We start from the raw sequence: 22,384 nt of genomic DNA, 5'->3' as shown, positions 1-22,384 counted from the left end.
CAAGGCAGACACCTAACTGACCGAGCCCCCAGGCGACCCAAGACAAAATGAGTTCTGAGGCGCCAATAGTATTGCCACTTGACTATTTTGTTCGCAGATTATAACTGAAACATTGCTAGTTGAGTGCCAGACTCTTTAATAAAGACTGGTTTTCTAATATCAGCATCATTCAAATATTTACAAGTAATATAGAATACTAGAATAATTTTGCTTTGAATCCTCAGCATAATCCTCACCATAAAAATAGAATATATGTCCCTATGTCTAGCAGCACCTTTCATATGCTATGAGTTAAGTGTCTGATCCTCTGGTTAGTAGAAAAGATAAGTAAGTAGGTAGTAGAACAGATCGATGTGCTTGGGGTGTGTGTGTGTGTGTCTGTGTGTCCGTGTGTCTGTTTACCTGGGGTAGGAGGATTCTAAGTCACGAGTAAGGGAAATGTAAAAAAAAAAAAAAAAAAAAAAAAAAACAATTCCTGGGAGGAAAAGCATACAAAGCAGGTAAGGCATTTTGAATAAAAGTCAAAGTCAAGTGGATTCAAGGGCTCTTGAGCCTATCGCCTTAAGAAAACTTCCCTAAGATTTCCCACTATACTACACCTAATGTCCCACCAGAACACACCCAAGTGGATATGCAAAGCAGCACAAGAGCAATGTCAATTTTTGAAAATCTGTGTCATCTTGAATTCCAATGAGGGAAAGAAAACCAGGAAAAACAGAACAATTTGGATGAAAATAAATACAAACAGCAATATTTCTACAATATTAATTTAAGATAATTGCTCAACATATTTGCCTAATAAGTAAAAATAAAAGGTAACATCTGGTAGATAAAATTAGGTAATTTGGTAGGATTTTAAGTCTTAAGGATAAAAATTCCTATTGCTCCTGTAGGGTAAGAGTGAATTGCTTTTTTCTGTAAAACTTGGTTTTATTATCACTATAAAATGCTGGTGGTGACATGGTTCACGCTTATACTAGGTCTCACTGTGTAACTCCTTAGAGGGTAAAAGAACCCTGGAGCTGATGGTGCTCAGGACACGCTACTTCAAAATATGGCCCCTTGGCTTTCGGAATATTTTAAGCAGAAGCAGGAAGGTTGCTCTGACCTCCTCCTTCCTCATTCCCCTTCCCTGCAGTAGTCATAAAACCCTCATGTTAGAGGTGCGTTCCCTATACGCAAGGGAAAGGAGCATCATTCTCTCTGAAGACCAAGGCCTGCCAAGAAGAATCCTAACAAACAAGCCTTGCTAAGTGTCCCCCAGTTTACCACAATTACCTCATATTCTTTAACCTACCACATTCCCCCATACTGTCCACTTTTCATCAAACCTAGCATAAAATATTCAGGTCTGCTTCTTTGGGTCTTCATTTCCCCTCAAAGGCTCCTGTTCACATAAAACATGATAAATAAATTTATAATCTTTTCTCCTGTTAATCTGTGTTTATCAGTTTAATTTTCAGGCCCATCCAGGGACCCTATGAGGATCAAGGAAAATTTTGCCTTCCCTACACCTCTTAGAACCCAGAATATCTACAATTCTGGTCAATGGTTTTGTTGTTTCAGGTGGAATTTTAGAATGTAAATGTTTTCCCCTTTGAATTATCTTCCCAAATCTGGCATACATTTCATGCACTAACCTCAACCTCAGCTTCATTGCATTTCTTCAACATTTATATATTTTTTTCTCCACCTTTTAAAATCTTATTGCCCAGAGGTTCATATTTCCCTTGCAAGCCACCTCAAATTCTTCTGTAGGAATGCAGATTTAGATAGCTGAAGGAAAGATAAAGGAATGTGAAGGGGTAGGGATGAGAGAAAGACGTTTGAAAGCTGTTTCTCAGAAGCGTGATCTGGCAACGTGGTAGTAGAAGGTGAAGAAAACAGACTGAGCAATCTGCTAAGACACCACAATAAACCAAGTCGACCTAAAGAAAAACTGAATTAGCAATGTATAAAAGCCGTGGCAAATGCATGAGCATGGGAGCAAGCATAGACAAGAGTCAACAGGAACCCACTATTTATTGTTGTTTAGAACTGATCATCAAGGGGCACCTGGGTGACTCAGTGGGTTAAAGTCTCTGCCTTCAGCTCGGGTCATGATCCCAGGGTCCTGGGATCCAGCCCCACATCGGGCTCTCTGCTCCATGGGGAGTCTGCTTTCTTCTCTCTCTCTGCCTGCCTCTCTGCCTACTTGTGATCTCTCTCTGTCAAATAAATAAATAAAATCTTAAAAAAAAAAAAAAAAAAGAACCGATCATCAAGTAGATTGAAAATATAAAGACTTGAGGCTTAAAAAAAAAAAAAAAAAACTGGTATTTGTGTATGTGGACCAGATCTGTAAGAGAATAATAATGGGAGGGGGGGGGGGGTTGTACTTTATTATTGGCTTGACAACATTGAAAAACAGACATGGAACTAAAATCCCAGAAGAAACATCAGGACTACAGATTGGACCCAGGATAACTGAAAACCTAAAAGTAGCTGAGATGAAAACAGTAAATACAAGTGAGGTGAAAATACCGAAGAACTGTTCTTGGAGAGAGAGCCGAGGCACTGAGAGAAGGAAGCAGAGACTGCAGAGACAGCAGACAACAACAAACCAGGAAAAAGGGTAGGTTATAAGGTAATAAAAGTCAAAGGAAGAGAACATTTCAAGAAATCCCAAATTGCTTTTAAAGGCATCAGAGGCAGTCAAGCAAATCCACTCAATCTGAGAGAAAATCCGTAAATTTGCCTACAAAGGGGTTATGAATGATTACTGAATGAGTTCACAAAATTTTAGCCAAGAGCTAAAACAGTACAACAAAAGCCAGAATTTAAATAATACTCTGAAGAAAAAGGCTATGACTTTTCAAAAATGTAAACGGTATTTGCTTTTTAATTTATAATTAGCTGATCTATCATCAGTATTACATCTTGTCTACATGGTTTTCTCTGTGATTATTTAGATTACTTTTATGCTCAAAGAGGCTAAGATCTAAAACTAAATGTGGCAATGGTGACAACATGTCAAATGCAAAACTAATCAATTCATCTGAGCAATGGGTCCATTTACAGGTCCCTGAGTTAAAATTAATTGCACTTATAACTATATTCCTATGTGTAGTCACCAAAAAAATAATATACATTTGTTGATAGAGAGATATATTTCTTGAAAAGATCAATAATATCTGTAATTGCTTGTTGGAGAGACAGAAAGAGAAGGAAAAAAAGAGTGAAAGAGGGAAAAAAGGAGAGAGGATGAGGGAGGAAGAGAGAAAACTTCAGAATGTAGGTCTCAGTGATTTAAAATATCCACCCAGCGGACAGTGAGCATTGATCGGTATCACATAACTTGCAGTCGCAGCGAGTGTTATGCAAAATAAGCTTTTGATTTAATCACACTCTTAATTTCGTGAGAGAAGAGCTCCATCCAATATTTTGGTACCTAGATCTTATTAGGAAAATGTTGCATTTGAAATGATCTCTCAATACCAAGTTTCACATAAGCATTTATTCAGAAGAATTATAATTCCAATGAACATGAAACAAAGCCGATTATCTCATAAAAACAAATGAAAAGAATTTAAGAAGAAAGAATTTTAGCTGATCGTATTCATGCTTATGTAAATGGATGTAAGAATTTAATGAGAAATTGGAAGTACTGGTCTTATAATTAGCGATATAACATACTATAATCAACTAAGCTGTAACACGCATCACTTACAGTACTTCATCTCTACAAATCTAAAAGATAGAAATGATCCATCTTTCTAGATGAAAACACTGAAGATGATCACTTGATCAAGCTCATAAAGCAGAAAATGGTTAACTGTCAGAACACAAACTAGGTAAACAGAGTAGGAAACATTAAATTTTAGGCATATGACAGACACGGAGATGCACTGTTGCTAGGAAAAGAGCAAGAGCTGGGGAGACCAAAAGCCCAGCCTGACTCCTCCGGCACAGACGTGCAGCGACTGCGGACTTGCTGAAGCTGGATCTGAACACTGAATTCTATATCCAGCAAAAAATATCTTTCAAAAGGAAAGAAAAATATTTTTGTCAACAACTGACAGGTGAGGAAAATTCACTGCTTGCAGACCTGCACAGTAAAAAAGCTTAAAAGAAGATACAGAGTTACAACTGCACTTTCAAATAGAAATTTGATCTGCACAAGGAAATGATAAGTACCCAAAATGATCAAATGAGGGTCAATGTAAAAGAATATATTTTATTTTGAATCACTTAAAAAGATCAGGATCTTATGTGAAATAGTAACAATGTATTGTAGAATTTGCAACCTACTAAGAAGTAAAAATGTATGACAAAAATAGAAAAAAACATGGGGAAAATGAATGGAACTGGGGCAAAGTTCTTACACACTACATGAAAAGGTCATAATATTATCTGAATATAGACTATTAGAAGCTAAAATTGAATATTACAAGTTCTTTAGCCTACACTAGTTTTTTAAAGAACAATCACTAAAAAAAAGTTTAAAGAAGTATAAAAAAGTCAAATATGAAGAAAAAATGGATCATTTCTAAAAACTATATTTAAAGGAAGTCAGGTAAAGGCAAAATTTGACACACAGAAAACAGCAAGATGGTAGATTTAAATCATATATATATATGCATACATATATATAAAATCATATCTATAATTATGAAAACATAAATCATCCAAACATACTAATTAAGGGCAGTGCTTGAAGACTGAATTAAAAAGGCAAAACTGTCCACAAGAAATCCAACTTAAACATATAAATATTCATAAGTTAAAAGTAAAAGTTAAAAAGGCAAGTTAAAAATAAAAGAGAAAGATAAAAACTCAAAGAGTAAAATAAAAACTCAAGTAATTATATGAGTATCAGAAGAAGTAAACTTCAGAAAAAAAAAATCATTACCAGGAATAAAGAGGAAATTTAAAAAATGATACAGGAGTCAATTCTTGACTTTTATATGTCAAGAAAACACAGGAATCATAAAGTTCATACCTTAAAATACATAAAGCAAAAATAGATAAAACTGAAAAAATATACAGAAAAATCCATTGTTATAGTTGGAGTTGGCAACACCAGTCAGAGCAAGGAGGCAGAAAATCAGTAAGGATACAGAAAGCCTGAGAACACAATCAAACTTGACCTAACTGACTTTTTTTTAAGAACATTCCACCTACAACAGCAAAATGTTTTCAAATGTCGCTGGAACAGTCACTGACATAACCCATATTCTGGGGCAAAAAGTACATCTCAATAAATTTTAAAAGAAAGAAATAATACAGAATTTATTCTCCTTTCATGACAGAATTGAACAAGAAATCAGTATCAAAAAGATATTTCAAAAATCTGTAATATTTGGATGTTAAACAACAACTTCAAAATAACTCATGGGTCACAAAGGAAATTTTAAAATCTTTTTAATTGAATGAAAATCAAAACAAACACCAAAATTGTTGAAATCCAACTAAAAGAGTGCCAAGAGGGAGATATATAGCATTGAAGTTCATATTAGAAAAGAAGAAAGGTCTAACATCAATATCTAAGATTCTACTTTAAGATACTAGAAAAAGAAAAAACTAAACCCAATGCAACCTGAGGCAAATGATGAAGAGCAGAAAACAATGAAATAGAAAACAGAAATACTAGAGAAAAATCATTATAGTTCAAAAGTTAGTTCTTTGAAAACATTAGTAAACTCCTATATAGTTAAATCAGGATTAATTTACTAATATGAGGAATGAAAGAGGAAACATCCCCACAGATTCTACATATATTAAAATGATTTAACACAGTATTATGACAATTTTGTGCCTATGTATATCTGATACAGAAATGTAATGAAACAATTATCTGAAAGATACAAACTACAAAACCTTATTCTGAAAGGAATAAGTAACCTTAACTTCCTTATTATCTACAAGAAATTAAATTTGCAGTTAATAGCCTTCTCACAAAGAAGATGTCAGGACTAGGTTTCACTGGTAACTGCTACCAAACGATTCAGGAAGAAATAACATCAAGTCTATACATTATTTCCAGGATATTTGAAAGAACAAGTAAAACTTCCCAAGGCATTTTATGGGACCAAAATTAACCTGATAAAAAATGAAGAAAACACATTACAAGAAAAAAAAAAAATCCATCAACTGGAGAATGTATAAATACACAAACTGTCCATCCATAAAACAGAATATTACTCAACAATAAACAAGAGCAAACATACATGCAAACTCATGATCTCAAAAGCCTTAGTGAAAAACCAGCTATATACTATATGATTCTACGGCCGTGACATTCTGGAAAAGGCAAAAAAAACTCTAGGGACAGAAATCAGATGAGTGGTTGCCAGGGACTGCCAGGAGGGCATAGATATACAGGGTGTAACTTCTGAAGTTATGAAGATATTAGCATCCTGACTGTGGTGAATGTCTCACTACTATGTATGTTTTTCACAAGTCATTAAATCAAACAATTTAAAAACATCAGTAAATCTGACTTCTAAAAATGAATTATAAAATTAAAGGAATTGTTGCCCGGCTTCAAGTAATATGGTTAGGGGATGCCTGGGTGGCTCAGTCAGTTAAGTGTCTGCCTTTGGATTGGGTCATCACAATCCCAGAGTCCTGGGATCGAGTCCCCACATCAGGCTCCTTGTTCAGCGCGGAGCCTGCTTCTCCTTCTGCCTGCCACGCCCCTTGCTTGTGCTCTCTCTCTCTCTCTGACAAATAAACAGATGAAATCTTAAAAAGAAAGAAAGAGAGAGAGGAAGAAGAAAGAAAGGGAGAGAGGGAGGGAGGGAGGGACAGAGGGATGGAGGGAAGGAAGAAAGAAATAGGTGATTGCTTCCATTTAGCTTTCTTGGTCAGCCTCAACCAATGAGCAGATGTCGTGCTGTTCTCAGCATGGCCTCCGTAAATCATGAAGCAAGACAGCGGTTCTAAGATCAAACAGATCTCAGATCTATCAGATTCCCCCAATTGTGGGATCCCTTTAACATAATCTGCTTTGCAAACACTCCACTGACCTGAAAGAGACTCAGCCAGGTGAGCATCAAGGTCTGACACTTCCCCCTAATTTTACTTCCAGCCTTTTCTTTTTATGTTTTTTACTTTCCAGTTAACCTTCTGAATTCTTAACTTCATCTCTGTGCCTGCTTCCTAGAAAGGCTAGTCTGTGACAGACCATACCTGGAATAGCCTGAAAAAGCAGGCAGTAAAATGGACTTTGTGGACTCTATCTCTCACCACAAGCCCTTTAGTAATGAGGTCCACAGCCCTTGAGGTAAGTGGTGTGCAGACAGCCCCAGCACAAAGTAGTGAGCCCAGTGTTAAAACACTCATTCACACGTGGAAAACTAGGATGCTGTCCGGATTAAAGTGGAGTGCCCTAGCCAGTGGGATGATTCAGGCGTTTGAAATGTATGGAGAGTGATACAATGTAACAACAATGCAATTACATAGCTAGCTGTCCCTAAATTGCACTGATGCCGTAACGTTGGTAATGCAAAACTGAGGGCAAGTAACCAACAACTGTAACAAAACAAACAAAAAAACAAACCCAGTGTCTTTGCTAGCTTACAAAGAAGTCCTCACCTCATGCAGTGGGTGAGCACAGGATGAATCCAGCCCAGGATTTGATAGTCTCAGTGGCTGAAGTCCAAAGACACTCGGATGTTCAGCAGGGGCCAGTTTTTAACAGCAAAATCAGAATTCTCATTAAGAAAACCCGGGATCCCGACACACACCTGAGTAGATGTTCCTGAGACTCGGACCTCCCCAGACTACTTCTGAATCTTCTGAGTCTGAAGAAGTGACCTCAACCTCTCCATTAGGAACTATCCAACTCTCACCACTGGCAGCAAAACAGAAGGAAAACACAGAGTCTTCCTCCCATGAGACAAAGTATGTCTACCTCAGGAGATGTCCCCAGTTCTGCGTCTGGCCCTCCCGCCTATAAAAGAGTTAGCTCACAGCCAGGGACATGTTAGGTCTGGTAAGAGAGGAAATGGACATTACTACCAAAGGAGCTGTGCACCTAGATAGCACATAAGCAGGACAGGGAGAAAAATCTAGACTAGGGGAGCCAGAAATAAGACTGAGTGTATCAGAATTTGCTGACCTGCTGTACCTCCTCAGAACACAAGACATAGCATTTTGGTAAGGATCCCAGAAGACGGTGCAAAGTCACTGCTAAGGTGACTCCAAGAAACCGGAAACCAGCAATGACCCACAATGTCTAGAGCTGAAATGCCTAAATTGCAGAGACAGAATTTTGAGGAAGGCATTAAAGGCTCAGAAAACTGGGCAGGCTAGAATGGACATATTCTGTGAGGCCAGAAGATCCACCAAGGATTACGGTCCATGGAAGGACCCAGAGGACACCAAGTCATCACGGCCATCAGAAATACACTGGTCAGAATAGAACCACAATCACTAAGAAAAAAATTCAGTGGCCCTCCTCTGCAAGCCAGGGTGAATATAAAGAGCATGTCGGGGCACTTGACTGGCTTAGTTGGTTGAACATCCAACTCCTGATTTTGGCTCAGGTCATGATCTCGGGCTCTCCTAGGATCAAGACCCACATCAGGCTCCGTGCTCAGCACAGAGTCTGCTTGTCCCTCTCCCTCTGATCCCCCCCACCCCCTGCTCTGGTTCATTCTTTCTAAGATAAATGGATAAATCTGAAAAAAAAAAAAAAAAAGCATGCCATAGACATTAGCTTGCTGAAAGGAATGGGAATAATAGCATCTTAAACTAATACTAAATATACCCTAAGAACCCATTATTCAACCTGTGTCACAAATAGTTAAGGTCCATCTCTCCATCACCTGTGGAAACAAACCAAACTTCTCACTACAAATGGAAATTCTCTGGAACTTATGATGGGGATTCCTCATTAACATACCTTGGCCAAACCCTGGAGAGAAGAACATTCAGTCTTGACAAAAAGTTCACCAACAAAACTATATGCCTTCCTGCTTCCCAACATTTAAAGCTTCTTTCCGCCTGCAGCTACTATACCAGATGCTGTGAACCTCAGTTCAGGACAGGTGAGAGATGAGGTCTACATGATAATAAAGCAGAGATGGTTTATCCCAGAAAATGTGGAAGTAAGTGGTACAGCTTTAGGGGGGAAAGTCTTAGCAAGGAAACAGGTACAAATTTAGACAAAGAGGTAGAGAGGATGATTTTCGAAGGAGGGGAGTTTGTCACAGAATTGAGGCAAAATGGATGTGTCCATCTTCATATCCTTCTTTGCCTGATTAATTCCTACCTATCCTATAAGAGCCACATTAACAGCCTTGCCTTAAGAAGAGCTTTCCCTGTTCTTCACATCCCCCAAATCTTGACTTCAGGGTGTCACCACAGCAACTATGACAGAATGCATCCTTTTCTGTTATAATTGATTTTAGAGAGCTATAATTCACATACCATAAAATTCAAACTTTTAAGGTGTGGGATTCAACGTTCTCGGTGTATTTACAAGTTGTGCAACCCTCTCCAAGTATGGAATATTTCAACACCCCAAAGGAAGCTCCAGACCCATTAGCAGTCATTCTCCATTCACCCTTCCTCCCAGCCCTTGGCAACCACAAGTCCACTTTCTGTCTCCATGCATTTGCGCACTTCAGACATTTTGTACAAACAGAACTATACAATATGTGGTTCTTTCGTCTGCCTTCTTTCCCTTAGCCTAATGCTGTCAAGTTCTGTCTATGCGGTAGCACGTGACAATATGTACTTCTCTCCTTTTCGTGGCTAAATCCTATTCCATTGTGTCTATATGCCACCTTTTTTTTTACCCATTCGTCAGGTGATAGACATTTGGATTCTTTCCACTTTATGGTGACTAGAATAACGCTGCCATGAACACGGGTGAACAAGTTTTCAAGTGGACGTATGTTTCCAGTTCTCTTGGATGTATGCCTAGGAATGGAATTGCTGGGTCATATGGGAACTCTGCGTCCAACTTTTTGAAGAACTGCCGAACTGTCTTCTATTTTATATTCCCACCAGCAATGTAACTGTCTTTCATTTATCTAGCCCTCAAATTTCTTGAGGGCAGGGACTCTCTTATGTTCTGCCATATCCCCAGCATTTAGCACACTGCCTAATGCAATATGGTTGTGTATGGGCATTTGTAAAATGAATGACTAAATTAAAAGCACAATAATTTTTTTCACCTTATGCCTTCTTTTGGAGAGATACTTACCAAAATACCACTTCCTCACAATGCTCCCTCCCAATACCTTTAACTTTCTTCTCTCCAGACTTCTTCACCTCTGAAACTAATCTACGTAAATAACATACCAGCGCTTCTTGAGATGGGTGCTGTAAGGCCCCCAGACCAGAGGATTGGGATTTACAAAGGACTCCTCACCTGCACATTAGAGAAGTTAATATAATATAATCTGATGGTAGAATCAAGTGTTTCTTGTTTCCAAGTTTCAAGTTTCCAAGTTTCCAATTTTCCAACTGGCAGAAAGGCAGATAATTCACGTATATTTTCAAAGTCATTCTCCTGCAAATATAGGCCGAAGACGTATTTGACTCTAGGTCTCCCTCTGCTGGCCCTTCTGTCAATAACACTACCAGAGACCAGGGAGGGAAGGGAGCAAAGTGACTGCCACATGGGGCCAGAGGCAACATATGGGGCCCATCCCATTACAAAGGCAGCCATAGAAACTGCAGATGAAAGGGCCTTCCAATTCTAGCAGCTCTGGGTGGGGATTAGCCTCCATGACTGGTACTTAAGTAGCCTGATGACTTCCAGCTTTGGCCATTTAAAGAGACTATTGCATAGAGCAAATACTCACTTTGATCCTCAAACACAAAGTGGACATGATGCGCACTTACACTTTAAACATGACCAACTTCTCTTGTATGAATTGGACAAGTCTCTAATAAAATATGAATATACATTAATTCCCTGCAAAATCTCACAAAAATCTCTCCACTTCCACTCTTGATAAACATTTACTGGTACGGAAAGAGAAGACTCCCCTGATGTTTATATAAGACACATCACATTGTACCCATATACTTGGCATCATTTCAGTTTTTTGAAGAACAGAAGTCGTGTGTCACTATGTTGAATAAATTCTCAAACTTTGGCACAAAGGACCTGCAGTAAACAGAATGCCCACCCCAAGGCTGCCCACGCCCTAATTCCTAGAACCTGCAAACATGTTACCTTACATAGAAAAAGGGACTTTGCAGATGCAATGAAAGCTATAGACCCTAAAATAAGAAGGAGATGATCGTGATAATCTAGACGGACTCAGTGTGACCACATGAGCCCTTAAAAGGAGAGCTCTTTCTCTGGCTAGAATCAGGAAAGCTGCTGCAGAAGGAGAAGTCAGAGAAATTTGAAGGGTGAGAGAATTTTGAACTACTCCTGCTGAAAGTGGACCACATGGAAAGCATGAGGACAAATGTGGGTAGTCTGTAGGACCCCGCAGCCCAGGCCCCAAAATGACAGTGGACAAGGAAATGGGAACCTCAGTTCCATAATCACAAGAAACTGAGTCTGGCCAGTAACCTGAATGAGTGTGGAAGCAGATTCATCCTCAAAGTCTCCAGACCATGACTCGGTCCAGCCAACACCCAGATTTCAACCTTGTGATGTACCGAGCAGAGGCCCCAGCTGAGCCACTGTCCTCTTGACTTCTGACCCAAAGAACAATGAATAAATACATTCATGTTGTTTGAAGCCACTGAGTTTGTAGTAATGTGCTATGGCAGCATCAGATTACTAATATCTTACCAAATGTCAGTATATTAAATTCCAAAATACCATGGTAATGAAGCACAATAACCACTAGAACAATCAATTCAAATTGCACACTGCTGGAACCAGTTCCCATTTCACTACCAAAACATTATTTGTCATGATAAATACATGAGAGATTTCTACTCATAATTATAGGGTAGTTTTTTAAATTATATCTAAGAATAATATGCCAATTTCTAAGTAATTGTCCTCTTCAACATGCACAGCTTTAGCATTCATTTTTTAAAAGTAAACAGATAATTGCTTTGTCACACCTTTCATATTGGCTTATCCGTTGATAAGGTTCACTTTAGGTAAACATCTCTTTCATAATATATCTAACATATTTAATTAGATTCCTAGCTCATGTACCCTGTATTAGTCACATTAACAAAAGTCAGTGATCTTTAATAAAGTTAAATGAAATAATGTTTTCAGAAACATAAGTACATAAATGATGTCAAAGACTGATAGGTCTCAGAAGTACAAAGAATTCTAAGGCAAAAGTCACTTATATTTTTAGTATACAAATACATAAAGCCAATAACACTGACTTACTTTTTAATAAGACTTTATTAGTCTAATGACAGTATTTTGGCGTTCATGTTTCTAAATTCATAGCTTCCAGGTGCAAGTGACTTCTTGCAAGCGTGTCACAGCTCCTGCAGCCCCGACCCGAAGAACACGCGCTTGGGATGTTCCAAGCTCTACCTGCTCCAGCCAATGTTTCAAATACAATAGCCCAGTGAAGCTGGACTTTTCCAGAGACTCTACGCTATGATGTAAAATCTAGATTAGGAACACGGACACTTACTTTTTCTGAGTTCTTTCAGCCAGCCTTGCGATCTCTATCGCTGCCTTCCGTGCTTCAAAATCTTCCCTTTTCACCACCTCTCCAGTCCCTCGGTAGCCTAGCTCCACCAACTGGCGGGCCAGGCTTTCATCCTAAAGGAAAAAATAAATTTTAAGATTTGTGCATGAATTAGACATCTTCGTTTTTATTCGATGTATACCGAATAACTGTTTTAAATGAAAAATCAAATTTATTTTTTAAATATGAGACATGTGAGATATGAAAACTTAGAATTCTTTCTAATGATACTTTCATCAACAATGGATTGTCACCCTTTTCCCACAGATGTACAATGAAGATAAAAAGGAAACATCAGTCACTAAATTTTCTCTAAGGGATTAAAGGACAAAAGTCTGTTGTGTTTTTAAACCATTTATGAGAGCAGCTGTAGATAATTAATAGAGTATCTTTAAAACAATGAAACTGAGACAATCGTTCTCATACAAGAAAGACTTTTTAAAAAACCACTTGCACAAGAAGAGAATTGGATTCCTCCCATAAAGTGCAACATTTCAGAGACTTACTTCCTTGAAGTCAATGAACTGATGACACAGAGCATTAAAACTTCAAATACAAAATAAAGAGCAGATGAATTTCCTATTTAACTGGAAAGATATTGTTTCCATATAACGTTGGTACCAATAAAAACAGCAAAGAAGAAACCCAGAAAGATGACAACCAAAAAGCTTCAAGCTGAAAAAAATTTTCCCACAATCCTTTAGCCCTTTCATATTTCAGCTACTTTAAGAAACGTCTCACACATTCGTGCCGCTTGCATAGCATATTCAAAAAAGAATACTGTTTCCCCATAGTCTGAAGAGGTGTCATTTTATGTTAAGTTACTGATACAAAGACTAAAGTATTACATAAAAATATGTATATATTAATAATGTTCTTTATATTATCATCTTGGTTAAAATGAAATAAGCAAACATTTTACTGTTAGACACTTTATACATCACTGTGGAATGCAAGAACCACCTGACAGGAAAAAAGAAAAAAAAAAACAAAACACCTGACAGGATTAAATAAGAAAATGTAAGAGGCCCCGTTAACAATCGATTCAGCCCTTAGAGGCTGGTTTAAAATCTAAACCAGCAGGAAGAAAACATTTAGACATTATCAGCCTAGAAAACTTGCTACTTTCCTTTGCTAAACATTAAAAGCAAACACAGGTGACTGTCAAACAGCAACAGTCTGAACTGGACAGGTCCACTTACACACATTTTTTTCTCAATAAATATACTGGAAAATTATTTAGAGATTTGCAGCAATTTTAAAAACTCACTAATGAATTGTGGAGCCTAAAAAGAGTGGAAGAATTATGAAAAAGTTACCTGTGTCATAAATGCATAAAATACATGTAGATACTAGTCTATTTTATCATTTACTACCCTAAAAGATACACAAATCTATGTTAAACATTAAAGTTCATCAACACTTACAGACCATACACCATCTTTTCATCCTGGTGTCAGAAATATACCCATAACATCTACAGTGGTCTGTATCCTATAAGACAATAGTGATATAGGTACAGACAGACGACTCGTCTTATCAAGAGTTGATGTAAACTTTAAGTTTAGATAAACAACAGTCCAGTACTGTAAAGTACTTCTCTTCCTTGTGAGGTTCTTTCTTTTAAAATTTTATTTATTTATGTGAAAGAGAAAAAGAGAGAGAGACCATGAGCAGGGTAGGGGCAGGGGCAGAGGCAGAGAGAGAAACAGACTCCGCACTGAGCAGGGCTCTGTTCCAGGACCCTAGGCCATGCCTGAGCTCAAGGCGGCGGTTAACAGACTGAGCCACCCAGGTCCCTCCGTATGATGTTCTTAATAACACCACCTTTTCTCCAGCTTACTTGATTGTAAGAATATAGCACACAATACACGTGATATACAAAACACACACGTTTCATGTTCTCTCCTCAGCTGTTTATGTTCTCGGTATGACCGTTGGTCAGCAACAGGCCATCGACAGTTAAGTTCTGAGGGACTCAAAAGTTCTCTACAGATTTTTAACTGCATGGGGATCGGTGCCCCTAATCCCCTGTTGTTCAATGGAACTCCATGTAGTAATGGGGATGCATTTGCCAAGCTAATACAGTGCAAACCACCAAGCTTGGGAGGGCTGTGGGCCTTTTTTTCTGACTCGTTTCCCTGCTTATTAGACTTGTTATTGCTCGGCTAGGTCGTGAGAACCACAAAACTAAGCAAATGCCTCCACCTAGTGGAATTAATATTTAATAGAAAAAAACAGTCGAGATTTTGGATTTGGTTTACAGAAGAGAGATGATTTGAGTGTAAGTTTACATAAGTATATGCTAAAAGTGAGCAAATGGGAACAACTCTCAGCTAAACTCTGACGCTGTGCGGTTTTTCCAGAACATAAAGGACTCGTAGTCAACACAATATTTGACATAGTAAAGCCCACTAAAAAGTTGCTCTTTTAATTTCATATATGGCATGAATTGTGCATTTCTGAGCGCCTTACCTGGGCCACAAAAAATCATCTGGATAGCTCTGCACTCATCTACACTAACGTGCAGTGTGACAGAGAGCAAGACCTACTGAGAAAACAAGTGGAAAGCAGACGTTGGTTGCCTCACCAACCCCTACCACGAGGAGAATCCTAAGTCATCTGTCCACTTTAAATGGTCAATCATCTCTAAAGAAATTATCCATAAAGAAACCTAAGAAACAAAACATTTTTACTTATTCACATATGTAGCACTTCTGATGTTTTATTCCTTTGTGTATGTCCGTGTTTCCTGCTGATATGATTTTCCTTCTGCCTAAAAATCTCAACATTTCTTGTGGTGTAGGTCTGCCAACAACTACCTACCTTGCCTTTTGTTTGACAGAAAAAATGGATTTCACCTTAATTTTTGAAAGACGTTTTTGCTGGGTTGGTTAGTGTTCCAGGTTTACTTCTGAGCTTTCAACACTTTAAAGATGTCACCCCATTGCCTCATGCCTCATACTACCTCTTAGAGGTGTTTAGTCTTTCCTGTCTGTTTTCTTTTATATAATGTGTCATTTCATTTTAGATTCTTTTAAGATTTTCACTTTATTACTGTTTTCAGCAATTCTAAGATAGTCCTTGGATTGGTTTGTGTTTATTCTGCTGGAAATGTGCTGTACTCCTTGGCTCTGTGGATTTATAGTTTTCACAAAATCTGGAAACTTCTTAGGCGTTATTTTTTCAAATATATTCTATTCCCTACTTCCCTCTGACCCTTCTGGGATTCCACTTACATGTTTTGGAAGGGCAAAAAGATTATCATTTTCTGTAAAACTCTAATGGTTTTGACTATAACAGTTCATCTTAGTAAAAACAGGTGATCAGCCATGATAATCCAAGCATATAAATAGAAGGCAGTAATCTTGCATTAATTGTCAGTGCTTCTTCCCTTATGTGAACATGAGTCACTGACTTTTGGAGGCCAGCAGTTTGGAGCAGGTTAACTATAAAGAGGCACAGCAGAACCCAGACCTGGCTCGCCCTTAAAGAGAAGGCTTCCTTGCTGCACATGAACCATAAAACATGTGGCAAGGAAGAGGCCACCCAAGTGGGCAGCAAATGTCTGTGCAAGACTTAATTCTGACTACACGACTATTCTTCTGGGACAGACATTGGACAGCTCTCAGCTGCAGGAACAGAGGTTTGACCCCAAGGATGTGCAATGCAACAGTGCCTTCCAGTTGCTGTGGCCCTGGACTTTGCAGAGTTGGACTGGGACTCCAGGGCTCCATCCCAGAAGGCCACAAAGCTCCCCAGGGTCATACGGATTTCTGGAAGGCTACAGATCTGTGGCCTGGCCTGCACAATTCACTCCCCAAACAAATTTGGGGCTGTACTGTCCCCAAGTCTTTGGGCCAGAGCCCATGCCTGCCCCCAGCAGCCCTGGAGCACAGTGCCTCCCACACTGGTCCTCTAGTGGGGTGAGGGTGAGGGGTAGATGAAGACTGGAATTTGGTGTTATGTGGTGTGAGCCAGACTCCTAACAGGTGAGTCCAGAACAAGAGGTAGCCAGCATCTGGAGCACTGAGGTACTTCTCATGGGAAGGAGAGAGAGAGAAACAGAGAAAGAAAGAAAAGAGGGAGAGAAGGAAGGAAGGGAGGAAGGAAGGGAAAGAGGGAGGGAGGGAGAGAGGGGAAGGGGAGGAGGGGAAGAGGGAAGGAAGGAAGGTAGGCAGGAAAGAGGGAAGGAAGAAAGGAGGAAGGGAGGGCAAGAAGGAGGGAAGGGGAGGAGGGGAGGTAGGAAGAAGGGAGGGAGGAAAGAAAGAAGGGTGGGTAGATCTATGGCCACTAGAACACTTGATTTTGCCCACAGGCTACTGAAGCTGCCTTAGCTTTTGTGTCTTTTGTTATTATGTTGTATACTGCTGGAAAAGAGTTATTATTGTAGTTCAGTCTTAGATTTCTTCGACTAAACTCACTGATTTGTTCTAATAGGGCTCCAGTTTAACTTTCTTGTATTCTCATGGTAGATAATCATACTGCCTTTATAATAATATTCCAGCTTCTTCCAAGTATTTATGACATTTTTCTTTCATCATAGCATTGCTGTGGTCAGACTACCAATAAAAAGTTACGAGTACTCACACTTTTATCATGTTTCTATTCCAGTGCTTAACTTTCAAATGTTTAACCATTGATTATGAGGTTTACAAGTGTTTGCTATGTACTCTTCATCAAGTTATGACATGAGTTTAGAATTTTATCCTATGCTTTTTCTGCGTCTATGGAGATTATATATACTTTTTTTTTAATAATGTCATGGGAAAATTTGCTCAAATTACAAAATCAGAAAAGACCAGTAGGTGGTTTTAGAAGTCCCTGATACCCCCCACAGAAAGACTATTTTTCACTCCCATTTGAATGCTAAATTACCTACTTTAGTCAGTCCAGGCGGGAAACAGATGACACATGCAAATGGGGTAACTAAGCAAATTGAGTGGCTGAGTTAATTAACAAAGGTATAGGCAGGGTTAAGAGAAATCCTAGAGAGATAATGAAGCCCCTGCCCTAGCTAGGGTAATAAGCTATTAACAGCCACCAACCAGCCCAGATGAGGTAAGAGGAGGGAGCAGTTAATAGAGCCCAGGGAAACAGCTGTAGGACCCAACCCTAAATTGTGGCTTTTTGGAAAAAAATATCCATTGCTAACCTACAGCACAGTATGGAAGGAATCTGGGGGGGGGGGGGGGGGCTGCCTAACCTCTCTCTTTTGAATTCTGATTTCTTGCTGGTGCCTCTAATTGGCTGAACCCAACTGGCCAAAGGCAAAGGAGGCCCAGCTGAAGCACTCAACAGAAATCAACCTCTTGGGACAGAGAGCAAATTGCGGTAGGAGAGCAGGTAGGTCTCAATGGTCAAAAAGAAGATAGCTAATCCAACCAGGTAAAGAATTCTACTTCAAAATACAATTTTCCAGAAGTTTGAAGATGTTACCTTAATTTTATTATTTATAAGATTTACTTTAATTTTATTATTTTCAAAATAATAAATTTTTATTATTTATATATTAATGAATAATATTTATATTGTTTATTATTATATATTATATGTAATATAATATATATTATTATTTATAGACAAATTTTATTTATTTCAAAATAAAATTTTCCCGAAGTTTAGAGATATTACTTTAATTTTATTATTTATAAGATTTACTTTAATTTTATTATTTTCTTTTAGGAGTCACTCCTGGAAATGCAGTCTAAGATCAAGCTGACTTACAGGTAAGTTATTGACACTCCAAATTATTTTTTTAATTTGGATAAAATATATAAAATATAAAATTAACCATTTTAAGTGTATAGTCCATTTTAAGTGTGTAGTATTAAGTATATTCATACAGTTGGGCAATCACTGCCACCGTCAATCACCAGAACTCTTTCCATCCTGTAAAGCTGAAACTCTGTACCAATTAAACAATAATTCCCATTCTCCCTTTCCCCCAGACCCTGGCAATGACCATTCTACTTTCTGTCTATGCATCTGACTACCCCAGGTATCTCATAAAAGTGAGATTACACAGTATTTGTCTTTTTGTGGCTGGTTTATTTCAGTTAGCATAATGTCCTCCAAGTTCATCCATGTAGTAGCATGTGTCAGAACGTTCTTCCTTTAAAAGGCTGAATATATTGCCTTGTAGATGGATGGCACCTTTTTCTATGCTCTAATCTGTCAACAGATTCTTGGGTTGTTTCCACCTTCTGATTATTGTGAATAGTGCTGCTAGGAACATGGGTACACAAGTGTCTCTTCCAATCCCCGCTTTCAATGCTCTTGGCTGTATACTCACAAGTGAAATTGCCAGATCATACAGTAATCCTCACTTTAATTTTTTGAGGAGATGCTCAAACAGCTCGACTATTTCCACGATGACTGCACCATTAGATACTGCCACCAGAGGTACAGTGTTCCAATTTCTCCATGTTCTTGCTAACACTTGTTATTTTGTTGTTGTGTTATTGTTGAAAATACTATCCTAATAGATGTGAAATGCTATATCATTGTGGAACGGTTTTGTTTTGTTTTTTTTTTTCAGTATAGTTGAACACAATGTTACATTAGTTTCAGGTGTACAACTCAGTGAGCTGACAAGTTTATACATTATGCTATACTCACAAGTGTACCAACCATCTGTCCCATTACATCACTATCACAATTATCATTGACTATATTCCTTATGCTGTGCCTTTTATGCTTGTGACTTACTCATTCCATAACTGGAAGCCTGTATCTCCCAACCCTCTTCACCCAACCCCCCACTTCCCTTCCCTCTGGCAACCATCAGTTTATTCTCTGTATTTACAGGTTTGGTGTTGTTCGTTTTTTTAGATTCTACTTATGAGTGGAATCACACATTGTCTTTCACAATCAGATTTATTTCACTTAGCATAGGTCCATCAATGTTATCTCAAATAGCACAGTCTCGTCCTTTTTTATGGCTCTGTAATATTCCTGTGTGTCTCCTGTGTCTGTGTGTGTCTGTGTGTGTATGTACCACATTTTCCTTATCCATTCATTTACTGATGGACACTGAAGTTGCTTCCATATGTCAGCTATTGCAAATAATGCTGCAATAAATATACAGGTGCACATTTTTGAATTATTGGGTTTGTTTAAAAAAGATTTATTTGGCAGAGAGAGAGACGACTACCAAGGGGAGTGGCAGGCAGAGGGAAAGGGAGAAGCAGGCTCCCTGCTAAGCAGGAAGTCTGATGTGGGTCTCAATCCTGGGACCCTGAGATCATAACCCAAGCTGAAGGCAGATGCTTAACTGACTGACCCACCCATGCACTCCTCAATTAATGTTTTCATTTTGTTGAATAAACGCCCAGTAGTGGAATTAAGGGATTATATGATATTTCTATTTTTAAATTTTGAGTAATCTCCATATTGTTTTCCATAGTGGTTGTACCAATTTACATTCCACCAACAGCACAATAGAGTCCCCTCATCTCCACATCATCATCAACAGTTGTTACTTCTTGTTATTTTTATTTCAGCCATTCTACAGGATATACAGTGATATCTTACTGTGGTTTTTATTTGCATTTCCCTAGTGATTTGTGATTTTGAGCACCTTTTCATGTGTCTGTTGTGTGTCATTTTTCAATCAGACTGGTTTTTTTTTTCCTTTTTGGTGTTGTTACATAAATTCTTCATATATTTTTGATATTATCCCCTTATCAGATATATCACTTGCCAATATATTCTCCCATTCAGTAGGTTGTCTTGTTTTTTTTTTTTTTTAAAGATTTTTTATTTGTTTGTCAGAGAGAGAGGGAGAGAGAGCAAGCACAGGCAGAGAGAATGGCAGGCAGAGGCAGAGGGAGAAGCAGACTCCCCACCAAGCAAGGAGCCCGATGTGGGACTCGATCCCAGGACGCTGGGATCATGACCTGAGCCAAAGGCAGCTGCTTAACCAACTGAGCCACCCAGGCGTCCCAAGGTTGTCTTGTTTTATTGCTGTGCAACACCTTTTTATTTTGATGTGGTCCCAGTAGTTTATTTTTGCTTTTGTTTCCCTTGTCTTAGGAGACATATCTAGAAGAAAATGTTGCTGTGGCTGATGTCTGAGAAATTACTGCTGCGCTCTTCTAGGATTTTAATGGTTTCATGTCTCACATTTAGGTCTCTAATCCATTTTGAGTTTATGTCTGTGTATGGCATTAGAATGTGGTCCAGTTTCATCCTTTTATGTATAGCTGTCCAACTTTCCCAGCACAATTTATTGAAGAAATTCTCTTTTCCTAATGTATGTATGATTTTGGTTTTGATTTGCATAGCTAATGATTTTTTTAAAGATTTTATTTATTTATTTGACACAGAGAGATCACAAGTAGACAGGCAGGCAGAGAGAGAGGGAGAAACAGGCTCCCTGCCGAGCAGAGAGCCGGACGTGGGGCTTGATCCCAGGACCCTGAGACCATGACCTGAGTTGAAGGCAGAGGCTTAACCCTCTGAGCCACCCAGGTACCCCTGCACAGTTAATGATTAATGATGTTGAAGATCTTCTTATGAGCTTATTGGACATTTGTGATACCCTTTGAAGAAATGTCCATTCAAATACTTTGCCAATTTTTAACTGAGTTGTTTGCTTTTGTGTTGTTGAGTTGCAGAAGTTCTTTATATACTCTAGATATTAACCCCTCATTAGATACATAATCTGCAAATATTTCCTCCCACTCAATGGGCTGCCTTTTCACTCTATTGATAGTGTACTTTGGTGCACAAATGTTTTTAATTTTAATACCATCCAATCCAATTTGAATTATTTTTGAATTATCATTTTATTCTCAGAATTCTAAAATTCTATCACTATGTACCTAGTGGGAATCTTTTTCATTTGTCCAACTACATAGCTAATGCAGACTATAATTTTGTGCTTATCTCCAACACAGAGAAAAAATTTTCTATTATTCAATTAAGTATTTTATCCCCCTCATTTTCTGCCTCATTTCTTTCTGGTAAGTTTATTAGATAGATATTGAGCCTCCTGGAATTATTCTTTCATATTTTCTTTCGTATAATTCTTTCTTATTTTCCTTTTTCACTATATTCTGAGTAATTATATCACTTTTAACTTCCACATGATTAATTTGTCCTTTAAAAAGTGTCCATTCTATTAGTCCTTTTAAAAATGTTGTCAATTATATTTTTAATTTCTAAGAATTCTTTCTTGCTCTCTGATTCTCCCTTTTCATACATTTATCACTTTGCTCATAGGTTTCATTGATACTAAAATATCTCTGAGATAGAAAATTGGTATTTATTTAATGTGTTCCCTGGGTTTTAAATGTTTTGTTTTGCCTGACATTATTCTCCTTCGTCACCTTGGGCTATCTCTTTCATTCTGTTTCCTCAAACATCTGTGGCTACATATGAACAGAGGACTGGATTGCTTGATACAGACATTAGCATGGATTCCCTCCATCGTTGTACATGTCTAGTTCCCTCACCGGACTCTCCTCTGAATAGGTCAACTGTGGACGTTATGTATAAAAGGGCAGAACATGACAACATATAGACTCCACTTGAGGATACATTGGCATGAAAGAGAAAGGAGAGTTGGGATATATCCCACTTTTCCAACCTAACTGCCAAAATAAGAAGGACTTGGCATAAGTATAATTTTTCCAGATTTTATGCTCCTCTTCAAAACTTCTACCATGATTTAATTGCTTTGAGCTTACTTCTTTTTTCTCAGGCTCCTCTACTCCCTGCAGGTCTCCTTATTAGGCCTGTACTTCGCT

At 38.3% G+C, this 22,384-nt stretch overlaps 1 protein-coding gene across 1 annotated transcript in view; it reads right to left on the bottom strand.

The window, feature by feature from the left end:
- Positions 1 to 22,384, bottom strand: part of CFAP299 (cilia and flagella associated protein 299) — a 633,586-nt gene that overhangs the window by 588,675 nt on the left and 22,527 nt on the right. Inside the window, exon 2 of the mRNA XM_047719655.1 lies at positions 12,573 to 12,703. Within this exon, the coding sequence (XP_047575611.1) occupies positions 12,573 to 12,703 (131 nt within the window). The remainder of the gene's footprint in view (positions 1 to 12,572; positions 12,704 to 22,384) is intronic.

Source organism: Lutra lutra, chromosome 2, assembly GCF_902655055.1.
Source record: "Lutra lutra chromosome 2, mLutLut1.2, whole genome shotgun sequence".
NCBI lineage: Eukaryota > Metazoa > Chordata > Mammalia > Carnivora > Mustelidae > Lutra > Lutra lutra.
The sequence above is the reverse complement of the archived record's forward strand: the minus strand, read 5'-3'. Positions and strand labels throughout refer to the sequence as shown.